This window comes from Stigmatopora argus, chromosome 3, assembly GCF_051989625.1.
Source record: "Stigmatopora argus isolate UIUO_Sarg chromosome 3, RoL_Sarg_1.0, whole genome shotgun sequence".
NCBI classification, from domain to species: domain Eukaryota; kingdom Metazoa; phylum Chordata; class Actinopteri; order Syngnathiformes; family Syngnathidae; genus Stigmatopora; species Stigmatopora argus.
In genome coordinates, this window is record NC_135389.1 from 5,381,076 (window position 1) to 5,393,687 (window position 12,612).

The 12,612-nt window shown below is 37.8% G+C and overlaps 1 protein-coding gene across 2 annotated transcripts in view; it reads right to left on the reverse strand.

The window, feature by feature from the left end:
- tango6 (transport and golgi organization 6 homolog (Drosophila)) overlaps positions 1-12,612 on the reverse strand; it is a 36,723-nt gene that overhangs the window by 17,979 nt on the left and 6,132 nt on the right. For both annotated transcript variants that reach the window (XR_013299635.1, XM_077596587.1), the window contains exons 6-10: positions 11,799-11,961; positions 9,427-9,491; positions 8,969-9,081; positions 4,697-4,873; positions 3,238-3,364 (exon numbers count right to left, since the gene is read on the reverse strand). Coding sequence is in view for 1 of the 2 variants with exons in the window: in XM_077596587.1 (XP_077452713.1) it covers positions 3,238-3,364; positions 4,697-4,873; positions 8,969-9,081; positions 9,427-9,491; positions 11,799-11,961 (645 nt within the window). In the remaining variant the exon portion in view is untranslated. The remainder of the gene's footprint in view (positions 1-3,237; positions 3,365-4,696; positions 4,874-8,968; positions 9,082-9,426; positions 9,492-11,798; positions 11,962-12,612) is intronic.

A 12,612-nucleotide genomic window follows, 5' to 3' on the forward strand; every position in this document is an offset into this window, starting at 1 on the left:
TTTGTTCCTCAGTGAGTAAGTGGTGAATTAGAACAAATAAAAAGATGTTTTAACATTGTAATATCCTGTTTTTGGTGTTTTTTCAGAGGGTGGGAATGGATTCATTTGTATTTCGTTCGTTTCTATGGGAAAAACTGTTTTGAAATTCGAGTAAATTGACATACGAGCCTGATCCCGAAACACATTCAGCTCGTATCTCAAGGTTTTACTGTAAAAGGATACCAAAGCCTAGCTCTATGGCCACAACAAGCTAGCAACAGTTTCTGATAATTGTTTGAAGAAGCATGTCATAAAGAGAATTAGTGAAACAAAAATTGCCTTTTGTTTTTCATTCTTCTTTGAACATATGTTGGCCAAGCATTCCTCAATATGTTGAAATGCATATTCCAAATACCTTTGTCATATTGGATCATATTTAATATGCTTCAATCCACAATACTCAGCCAGTCAAATACTAATGTAGACTATTTAGAATTTGTAGTATTAATTACTTGTTTGCTACTCGTAGACATAAAATACTGTCAAATATCTGTTGTTCTCTATTAATGTGTCAACAATCATGGAGATATATAAGTGATCTGGAAACACGTAATTAATTTTTTTTCATTTTATAGTTGAGTATAAGCTGTTTCTTCTCTTGTAACCTCATAGTAGGTTAACCTTTTCGCCATGATTTATTTTACTTCAGTGACCTGATGGGTAATAGCTGTAAAAACCAATGACCTTGCAGTTGTCATGTTTAATCAAAGAACCCCTCCCGTTGGTATAGCATCAAGATGGTTCCGTCTTTGGGAGACTTAGAATTTCACTTGTCAGTTTCCCTGACAATAGATGTTAAATAGGAATCGGTTTATCCTTAATAACAATACAATGTTTCTTATGTGCATAGCAGAAGAAAGAATATTGTTTAATAAATGAATGAAATGAAAAAATAAATAAGTAAAACCAGTATTTCCCAGAAGTGGTGTAAAATATTTCAAATACCGTTTAACCATCCAAATTTGAGTATTCCAGATTGTTCACTAGAACCAGTCACAGCGGTAATGCCCATTGTTCCACGTACGGATATATAAAAATAACACTGTATATATGTGATTCATCATTTTAAAGTCCTTTTATACATGAATTCTACTCAAGAAGTCACAGAAAAAAAGGAAATACAGACGCTCCCCTACTTACAAACATTCGAGTTACGAACAACGGTACATACGAACATGTCTGTGCATAGGTTTTTTTCCCCCAAGATGGTGCCGTCACGCGGAAGCCAGTGACAGTAGCTCTGTATATTCTTGTTTTTCGTGTTTTACAGCCTTTCTATCTTTTTTAAAATTACATTTTAATATTTCTTAATATATTCCTCTTTACTTTGTATTTTATACTTTTTACTTTAATGTTTTTACAACTTTCTTTGTTCTGTGAGCCTGGCTTCTTTTGGCTACTTCTTGTAGTGCTTCTTTCCGCCGCTAATACCGATGCCTGGCGCTGTGAGAGCTCACCCAGCATCCACCTTCCTCTGCCCAGTTCGTTGCAGTGCGCAAGTGCGTGAACATATCTCCAGTGCGCAAAGAACATTTTTATCATTAAATATCTCGTGCATCCATTATTCAATATGGTTGGTGAAAAGCGAAAGGCTTCTAGTGAGGGTGGTAGTGCAAGGAAGAGGCAAGCCATTTCATTTGAAACGAAAGTGGCAATAATAAAGAAGCTTGATGCGGGTGAGAAAATGGTGAGCGTTGCACGGGAATACAACTTGAATCGTTCGACGATCGTTCGTTAAATGTTTTTTTCAGTACAAACCAATGCAGGTTACTTATACAAGCCTTAAACATACAAATGCACTTATATAAACCTTCAATATACTTATATAGGCCTTAAACATAAATTATAATAGAAAATATAGCACTGAATCAACTTACGAACAAATTCAACTTATGAACAATCGCTCGGAACCTAACTCGTTCGTAAGTAGGGGAGCGTCTGTATGCAACAGAATTTGGCTTTCGACTGTAAGAACATTAAGCTGATTGACCAGGACTTATTGAGGAAATGTCTGCATAATGTGGGGAGGCCCTGCATCTCAGATGGAGAAAATAGAAAGACAGTTACAGAGGAAAGGTAACTGTAAAGAGTGTGTGCCTTTTTTAAGTTTGTTTATACCTGTTTTAAAGTCTATCAGCATTTACAGTAAGGTGTATCTGTCCAAGTTTGCATACGTATATTGACATCACAGTTGCCACAGCAATAGCTAAGAAGCAGGGTCTTTTGTTTTTTTATTTTAAACAATATTTTCTCGATTGTCATCGGTCTTTAAAAAAATAAATGTAAAAAAATTGGGATTTGCATAAAAATACAGGGTGTTCCTTAAGTCTCTTTACCACTTCAAAAAATTATTAAAAATGCAATTGATTAGATATTTTATTCATATTTGTTCTATTGTATTCAGTGTTTATTAAAGTTTTTTTAATCACACTGCATTTGTGTGTTTCAGGGATCCTGTATGTAAAAGAGGTGATGTTGAAAAAACGCCTTCAAAATGGCTACCCCCCAAGAGAAGGCAAGGCGCAATGTGTATCATGGTTTATTGAACCAAAATTGGATAGGCAGACTCAGCTAAACTACAGAACTAAGTATGGAAGAGATCCACCATCACGTCCGTCAATTCGTGCATGGGACAAGAAATTTATGAAGACGGGGACAGTCTTAGATAAAGGAAGGAGAGGGCGACCAAGAACATCTAATGAAAACATCGATCATGTAAAGATGATGTTCTTGGTCGCCCACTGATTACTTACACTAACATCTCCATAAATTTCTTGTGCCATGAACGGATTTACAGACGTGATGGTGGATCTCGTCCATACTTAGTTCTGTAGTTTTGCAGTCTGCCTATCCGATTTTGTTTCAAAAAACATGAGACACATAGCACCTTCTCTTGAGGGGTAGCCATTTTGTAGGGGTTCATTCAAGATCACCTCTTTTACAAACAGGATCCCTGAAACACACAAATGCAGTGTGATTAAAAAAAACTTTAATAAACACTGAATACAATAGAACCCATCTGAATAAAATATCTAATCAATTGCATTTTTAATATATTTTTGAAATGGTAAAGTGACTTCATGGACAGCCTGTACTTTGAGCAACCATCTTTCACATGATGATTTATGCTAGTCTCTCACTTTAATTGAGAGATGAACATAACACTAAATTGTGAACATTTAAACCTGGATTTCTAACCTTCAGCAAGTCCAGGAAGAAATCTCCAGGCAGATCACTGTCTTTAAGTTCACCCAAGAGGCTCATCAGACATTCGACCCTCCACTGCTCCGCTGACAGCTTTTCATAAAGCACATCATCCTCATCACTGCAGCGGTGTGAATGCAAAACAAACAAGGACAACGATGAAAAGCTAAAAGCATGTCTCTGAAGACTGTAACATAAAACGATTTACAGATTTAGTCTGACAAGATTAGATGAGAAGAAAATACTACATACTATATTTTCCGGAATATGTCACACTTTTTTGATAGTTTGGCAGGGCCTGCGAATACTACTCGAGTTCGACGTATATACGTTGTTTATTGTTCTTGTTTTAATGTTTTGTTTTTATCTCTGACCACCAACAAACAGCCTGTTATGTTGTTTTTAGGCTATAATTATCTTAAAATCGGTTACATTAACAAATGTGTGTTTACCCAGTTGTTGATGTGTGTGTGTGTATGTATGTACACACACACACACACACACACACACACACACACACACACACACACACACACACACACACACACACACACACACACACAATGCATGACATTTACTTAATGCATGAGTCGTTAGTCAGCCTACATCCCATCTATGTTTGGTCTGCAGTTAATAGTTTTAGTTTGCCCTTTCAGTTTTTATGACCTCTAATAAGTATTAGCATTTAAATCTGACTTAGGTCAAGTGAATTAATTAATTTTTTGACCATATTTTTCAATGACTGATTTATTATTTAGTGAGTTGATTGTTTGAAAATTAATAGAAAAACAATACTGTGAGGATAGAGATATAGGTGAATATTAAATTTGAATAAATGACTGAACAGATTCAGGTACTTATATTATGTTATCTAATTATCTTTATAATTATTTTATATATCATTAGAGGTATGTGCTTGTAATACCAGACTTCATTATATTTCTATTTTATTTATATAGCAATTATTTGTTAATTGTTTACATGTCACTCTTGATATGTGCTGACCAAATCGTCCTTTATAATTTTAATTTGTATTTTCTATATTTTTTGGTGTAAATGAAGGGGCATATTGAAGCTAATATATTAGCTTATTTGCGCTGCTAACTTCAGCTAACTATGTTATGGGAAGAACATTTGATTACGCAGCATGTGCTTTAACCTGTATATGGACTGTCTAAATCACGTATTCATCTGTCATCGCTCATTCAGAATTGTCGAAAACCTTTGTCTTACCAAATTATTTAAATTGAGTATTCGTTGACTAAAACAAGACCAAAACTTTTTGAGTATTTGTCCACAAGAATTACACGAAGTATACCACGTTCTAAAATGACAACAATAGGAATAAGGCTCATCTGTATTTCTTTCCAAATAATTAAGACTAAGACAAAGAACACTGCAAGCAAATCATGTTTAAGATTACTATAGGCCAATTTTGGAATGGTCGCATTACCTGCAGCCTTCTCTGCAGCTAAGTTGAACTCCACCATTGCTGCCAGCGGTGAAATAGAAGCCTCTTGCTACATCATTCTTCTGACTCTGTAAACCTGAGAGCTGTCTGAGTTGTGACAAAACTGCAGTGGTCCCTGCATGGCTCAGATACCAGATCAAAATATCCTGACATTGGGCTCTGTGAATCATAAAGAAATGACAAGCCACGTAACATATTGGTCAATAGTGGATATTAGAATACTACATAAAGGAACATTTGAATAAGATAAAAAGAGCAAAAGAAAGCTTTGTGTAAAAAAACTAGCGACCACACTAATTTGGTGCTGGCCGTCATTTCGGCTGTATTTACAAAAGAAATCCTGCCGCTAAATGTTGGCGTCAACAGAGCATTCAAAGCTAGACTGTGAACTATGTATATATATTAGGTATATATAATAACTCGGAGCTTGCCGTCATTCCCGGAGGCTTAAGAACTACAACCGCGGGACCCAGCGTTTTGGAAGACTCATTTGGGCAATTGTTTGATTCGGACACAGAAAATGAGTACTTTGATGGATTTGTGGGTGATGATGACGTGAGTAAGTTGTAAAATGTCCAAATAAAGCACTGCCGAACTCAGTTTTGCTTCCGTTGCCTTTTTAAAGCGTGTTTTTAGCGTGTGGCTGTTGCGTCCAAGAACTATATTTCCCAGCAGTCACTGCGCACCGGAACCCGGAAATAAGCTGCTTCCGGTAGCCAGCGCTATTGCGTTTCGATGTTAATCCATTAATAATATATAATATATGCGTCTAATGAAATGGTGCGTGCTTTGTGTGTCTAAAATACAGAAATAGCACTCGTTACTGACACTGCGGCGTAAAAAACGATGCGCCAAATAGGCGTGAAAATACGGTATGTATATATGTATATATCAGTGGCGGGCCATCAGGGCTTTCAAGGCCTTCTCTGCTGGCCTAAGAAATATCTGAATCAGATTATATTTTGTCCATCAATACTTATTATTCCAAATGGTCTGTTAGCTTCCTTTCATTGCTTTTCCCCCTGGTTGCACTGCTTCCAGATGTGTGTTTTCATATTGAAGCATTTAACCAATCACATTTCAGCCATTATTTGTTGCCAGATCAGATCTGCCTCAAAGCCTTCACAATCAGTTCTGCGGGCTCTGCTGCATTAAACTAGACTGTTGCTTTTAACCAATCAGATTTTGAGTTGGCAACCTCACAATGCTTTTTCATACGCATTAGCATTTTGCTGGCTGGGATAAATGTTCCCTCTAAGCTGCGCGCGTGCGCAATTGCGCACCACTCTCGTCTTCTCTGCGCAGCAGCAATCAAATGGCGTGCAGTAAATAAAATCCAAATGCTTTTTTATTTTTTTACCCTTCCCCATGATGGCGCCGTTTAAGCGGAAGCCAGTGGCAGTAGCTCTGTCCACTCTTATGTTTTCCATGTTTTACATGAAAAATTAGAGGGAACATTGACATGCACCTGCTTGTGGCAGGTATGATACTGGTGTGCCCATAGCGAGCAATGATGATGTCGTGACCGGATGATTCGGCTAAAAACGTTTTGCCGACGGACGTTTGACAGACGGACAGGTCGCCGAATGAACGTTCGTTCAAACAGCGTTTAATGATTAAATACAAATACTAGTATTTGTATTTAATCATTAAACTAACAAATACTAGTATTTGTATTTAATCATTTAATGATTAAATGAGCGTTTAATGATTAAATACAAATACTAGTATTTGTATTTAATCATTAAACTAACAAATACTAGTATTTGTATTTAATCATTTAATGATTAAATGAGCGTTTAATGATTAAATACAAATACTAGTATTTGTATTTAATCATTAAACTAACAAATACTAGTATTTGTATTTAATCATTAAACGCTGTTTTCAGCTGGATTTGACCGAATTTGAGAGCATTTTGAGCCGTTTGGCGAATGGACGTATATGGACGTTTTTTTGCCTCCATCGCGACATCATCGCGACATTTTACCGAGGAATTCACTTCCCTGGGCTCGGTTCTAATGTCCAAAGAGCTCCAGTATTTGTATTTAATCATTAAACGCTGTTTTCAGCTGGATTTGACCGAATTTGAGAGCATTTTGAGCCGTTTGGCGAATGGACGTATATGGACGTTTTTTTGCCTCCATCGCGACATCATCGCGACATTTTACCGAGGAATTCACTTCCCTGGGCTCGGTTCTAATGTCCAAAGAGCTCCAGTATTTGTATTTAATCATTAAACACTGTTTTCGGCTGGATTTGACCGAATTTGAGAGCATTTTGAGCCGTTTGGCGAATGGACGTATATAGACGTTTTTTTGCCTCCATCGCGACATCATCGCGACATTTTACCGAGGAATTCACTTCCCTGGGCTCGGTTCTAATGTCCAAAGAGCTCCAGTATTTGTATTTGATCATTAAATGCTGTTTTAGGATGGATTTGACCCGATTGCTGTCATTTTACGGCTCGGTTCTGCTACATCTGCCCGCCCAAGAGTGCTTATTCCCGGACTGCCATGCCCACCCAAGAGTGCTTATTCCCGGGCTGCCATTGATAGTAGACTAACATTGATTTTTACTATAATTTGGACAATGCTGGCGGCGGGCCGGATTAAAAATCCTAAAGGGCCGTATATGGCCCGCCAGCCGAGGTTGAAAAACTTGTACACACACGATTCGGGGGCGGGGGAAGTGCGCGAATCCTGTTTCGGCAAAACCTCCGTTCGGCCGAATGAACGTTCGGTGGAACGTCCATTCGGCGACCTGCCCGCCTGTCAAACATCCGTCGGCAAAACGTCTTTAGGCGAATCATCCGAGTACCAATGATGTCGCTCACACTGGTACTCAGTGCGCTCAGGGAGGTTTTCTTTCTGCCCAGACCAACGAAAAATTAGAGGGAACATTGGCTGGGATACGTTATTGCTTTCACCAACTATGATTGGCTAGTAGGCGGGCCAAAGCCATAGTGAGGCAGCCAGCGATCGCAAACTCCACCCACAATGGCCGACTCACAGCATAAACAGAGGCAAAAACAAATGAATTCTGTTGCAGATTTGCTCACAAAGCTATTTTCCAGACGGACTTTTCCAGAAAAAAATGGACATCATTAAGAAAGGGCGGTCAACTCCGAAGCTAGCAAGCCTGTTACAGCCAGGAAAATGGTGTGTGCGCGCCACTTTCAGTGCGCTAACTTAGCTGCACAAGCAAATATATTGTTGTGTTGATTTAAAGCCATTTTCAAAACGGACTATGCCGGAAATATGACAGGACAGGCTCGACTTTCATTATTAGCTTCGATGGCGATAGGAAAGAAGGAAGAAAGGAGGATGGATAGTGTACAGTTAAAAAGAATTTTTGGTGAGTAGAATACGGCTATATTCCTAAATAATATTTCAATTGTGGGACCGGTTCAGATATCTGAAAAGCTCCAGTGTTTGTATTTAATCACTAAATGCTGCTAGGATGTGGATTTTACCCCAGTTTAATTTTTGCTGTTTCGCCATTGACGTCCATCGTTGTCTTTTCCCGAGGAAATCACCCCCCTGGCCTAGTTGTAATGTCTCAAAAGCTCCAATATTTGTATTCAATCAATAAATGCTGCTAGGAAGTTGATTTTACCTAATTTTAGTGCATTTTTGTCATTTGACGTATGGACGTATCGACGTTCATCGCTGTCTTTTTACCGGGGAAATGATACTCCGGGCCCGGTTCTGATGTCTAAAAAGCTCCAGTATTTGTATTTAATCATGAAATGCTGCTAAGAAGTGGATTTTACCCCATTTTTGTGCATTGATTTATTGAATATTTTTTGTGTGTCTCAACTCTAGCTGCAGTAGAGGTTTTATAGCCATAAAATAGTTTTTGAGGGTTGGATTGATACGTTGAAGGCGCTACGAGAAAATGCACCGCCCGCCACTGGTATATATATATATATGTATATATATATATATGTATGTATATATATGTATATATATATATGTATATATATGTATATATTTCAGCAAAACGCTTATTCATTTATTAACTTATTTATTACCTATTTATGTCTAAAATGTATTTTCCTGTCTGTATTCTCTTGCTACTGTGACAGTGAAGTTTCCCGAATACGGGCTGAATAAAGTTATCTAATCCAATCTAATATACCGGTACACTACACTAGTTTGTTTCATATGCTTATTGCTAAACACACAGCATTACTATAACTGTTGTTTTCTCAAAAACACATACTGGTAGTATAGAAAACAAAACCTGTACCGTAGGTTGGAGACGTTTTGCTTGGTGAAACAGAAGAGTGTGAAGATAACTGGAAGGACGTCTTCTAAAGCTGTGAGGAGAGGCGCAGCCGGAGTGTTTCCTACAACCCAAATCTGAAAGCAAGAAAGCCAGTGAAAAATAATCATATTAGATGAAGGACATTAGAATTTGTAGAAATGTTTAACTCTAGAACAACAAATACATTTTATGAACGTAATAAAGAGAATGAAATATTTACAAGCTCTCCTTTGTTTATGACAGTCTCAACGCAACGCGTTCAATCGTTAGAAACTGAGGAGAGTAAATATATTTGCCCATGTTCCAGAAATTCATCTTGGTTTTTTATTTGATCATTTTATACATAAGCATGAATAGTGTGTGTTTGAGAAAACTATTTTTCTTCCACAAACCCTCGGTGAATGAAGGAGTGCACTGTCGGCACTTTTGTTGGATCTTACCTTAGTAATATCCTCCACACATTGCGTCATTTCTCGTTCTTCCACAGCAACTTGGCAGTGAACATCTGGAAATCCCCATACAGATTTCTGTTTATTGTGATTTTTTAAATAAAAAATACTCATTCATTGATCACCCATACTAAATCAGCTAGCCACAGAGCACATCACAATGTCAATATGAAAACAGCCAAAACAGCCATGATAATCAAAAACTAAACGTTGATGATTTGTTTTGGACATGGGTTTGCTAGATTTATGACACAAGGCAATCAGTAGAAACAGACTTGGAAAAAAACAACAGATATACAGTCGTACCTATACTTATGAAATTAATTGGTTCTTTTTTTTCGTAAATTGAAAATTTCGTAAATAGAGCAGTGCTTTATATGTAAATACTCTAATTTGTTCCACGGTCCTCACGCAACTACCAACTAAACCCTTTATAATTGGTCAAAGTGTCCCAATTTTGTATAAAAGATGTGAGGAAACACACAAAAGAATTTGTGACAAAAAAATAATGAAATGTTTTATTAATGTCTTAAAATGAATCAAGCATATGAAAATGCGCCCTGCGCCGCTGAAATAGTACCCCAAAATACATGCCACGTTACATTTGTACGGTTTTTAATTACGGAATAAGCGGAATTGCAATCAGTAATACCTCGACATACGATCTTGATCCGTTCCGGGACTGAGATCCTAAGACGAGATTCTCGTAACTCGAGCGGACGTTTCCCATTGAAATGAATGGGAAACAAATTAATTCGTTCCAACCCACTGAAAAAACACCAATAACAGGATATTGGATTGGAAAAAAAATGTTTTATTTCTTCTAATTCGCCATCTATTAACAAAGTAACACATAACTAGTGGTTTAATAGTAATAAAATGTGTTTAATCTAACTAAAATTGGGCAGATTTCGCCGACGCGAGACAGACATTTGGGGGCGTGGGGGGGGTGGGGTTCGTTTTTTTTCCACGACAACGCACTTGTAAACGGAACAAACAAATTTAAATTAACTTGGATTAATATATACAGACACTCAAACATACGTTTAATGTGACTTTACACAAAACTGAATTCTAATTTTGTTGTAATCTTTTGTTACCTTCGTTTTCCGGGTTGGCGGTTTGCCACACCTCCACCCTCACGTTCGCTATCGATGGGCTGTTTGCTGTTGTACTACGTATTCCCTTCAAAATATTCGGAAAATGATTCACACAAATGTCCTCACAATAGGATAACCCACGACCACTTGCCAACAAGAAATAGTCTTGTAGTACATTTTAGCGATCGCTCCGCTGCTCATAAAGACCGGCTCGCAACTCCCTCGTCGTAATGGCTCTGGTTGCAACCGCTTTGAACGGCGCCTATGAGAGAGACTTGCGACTAGAAATATTACAAAGAGGGAATTGCGAGCCAGTGCCGCTGATGTTCTTAGGAGGGGCGAACGAGAACTAATATAATACTCCTCGTATTAGATAATAAAAATAACAGGAAATGCAACAGCTCAGCTTACCCACGTATTGATTGTGGGTAATGAAGTTTCATTCTGAGAAAGAGTGCCATTGCCTATCGGCGTTGTGTGCACGATTATACTTCATTACCCAGAAAGCCCTCTTTTTGCCCGCACATGCGCGTTGTGCGTTTCCTGGTCGATGCGTATGAGAAACTCGTCTGAATTAATCGTTCAGTGCTCGTAGATATTGTTATACACGAAAGATATGCAAAAAAGGCTTGGTCGCATCACGAAATTTTGATCGCATGACGGGCGAATTATTCAATCGAAATTTCCGTCGTAAGACGAGAATATTGTGTGACGAGCGGTCGTATAACGAGGTACCACTGTAAGGGGAACATTTAGCCGAGGTGGACAGGTATGTAAGAGAGAATCTTGAAACATGGATAGAGGTTTGTGTGAGACAGCCAATTGAATTGAATTGATTGCATTTATTGTCATTATGAGATAGAATGAAAGCGTTGAAATGAGAGCCCAGTAGAGGGTAGCGAGATTCTAAAGTGAGAATCAATGCATCCGTGACAATATTTTCAAAATAAAATAACAGATAAAGTAAATGCATTTACTTTTTGGGGATTTCGTAACTTGGATCTTTTTCGTATCTCGAGTTACTCATTTGCGTATAAAAAAATCGTAACCTGAAAATTTCGTAACTGGAGGCATTCGTAAGGAGAGGTATGACTGTACATGCAATTATTTTAGTATCCCCTTCTACTTAAGCATTTAAATATTTCGACGTACAGAGAATTTTCATTGCGAGAGCTAATTATCAATTATTATTAGCTATTATCAAATATAAAACCAAACCATTACATATTGTAAATGTTCAAACATGGTGCGATTGTTACCAACCAGTAGCAGTGATGCACTGAGAGAGAGGACCCAACAAAGGAACAAGCAAGTAGGGCTGAGCAAAGCTAGCTTTCTCTTGTAGCAAGTAGAGAGCTGCCCTGGTGGCCACACACTGAAACTGTTGGGCTGTAAGCTTGTCTTTCATGTGCAACAGCTCAAAGATCTACAACACAAAATGCCTTCTTGGTTACTTCACATTACTATTCACAAAAATACAAAATACGACAAAGTGTTGAGAATTAGTGCTGTATTGTGACGCATGTACAAATTAAAGGCAATGCTAATATTCAGTAGTACACAAAATGCACTGTACTTGGCTTTTGGACAGATTTATTAGTCATTCTAATTGTGTTTTATTGCTTTTCATAGTGAATATTTTTTTCTAGTGACACAGTTGTGATATGTGATTAGTTTATAATTCATAACTTTTTTAAAATTATTTGTTTCATTTGTGCACCTTGATGGTATGTTGTCTTTGTTCAGTTAGGAAACCCCAAGCATCCTGATTTAGCGACATAGAGATCAACGCTTAAGGCATGGGTGTGCAAACCGGTCCTCAAGGGCAGGTTCCCATTACAAACAATGAAGAGGACACCTCTTTACCAATCTGCTTTCTTGAAAGTGCAAACAGTTGTTAGCAGTCAGGTGCTGCTTGTTTCAGAAGAAACCACATGGGTTTCACTGAATGTGCTGGATCTGTTGCAACAAAAACCTGCACCCACTATGGCACTTTGTGTAATAGTTTGGGCACTCCTGGTTTAAGGTACAGCAATGCACTAGGAAATGACAAGACCTTATGCAAACCTTAAATACC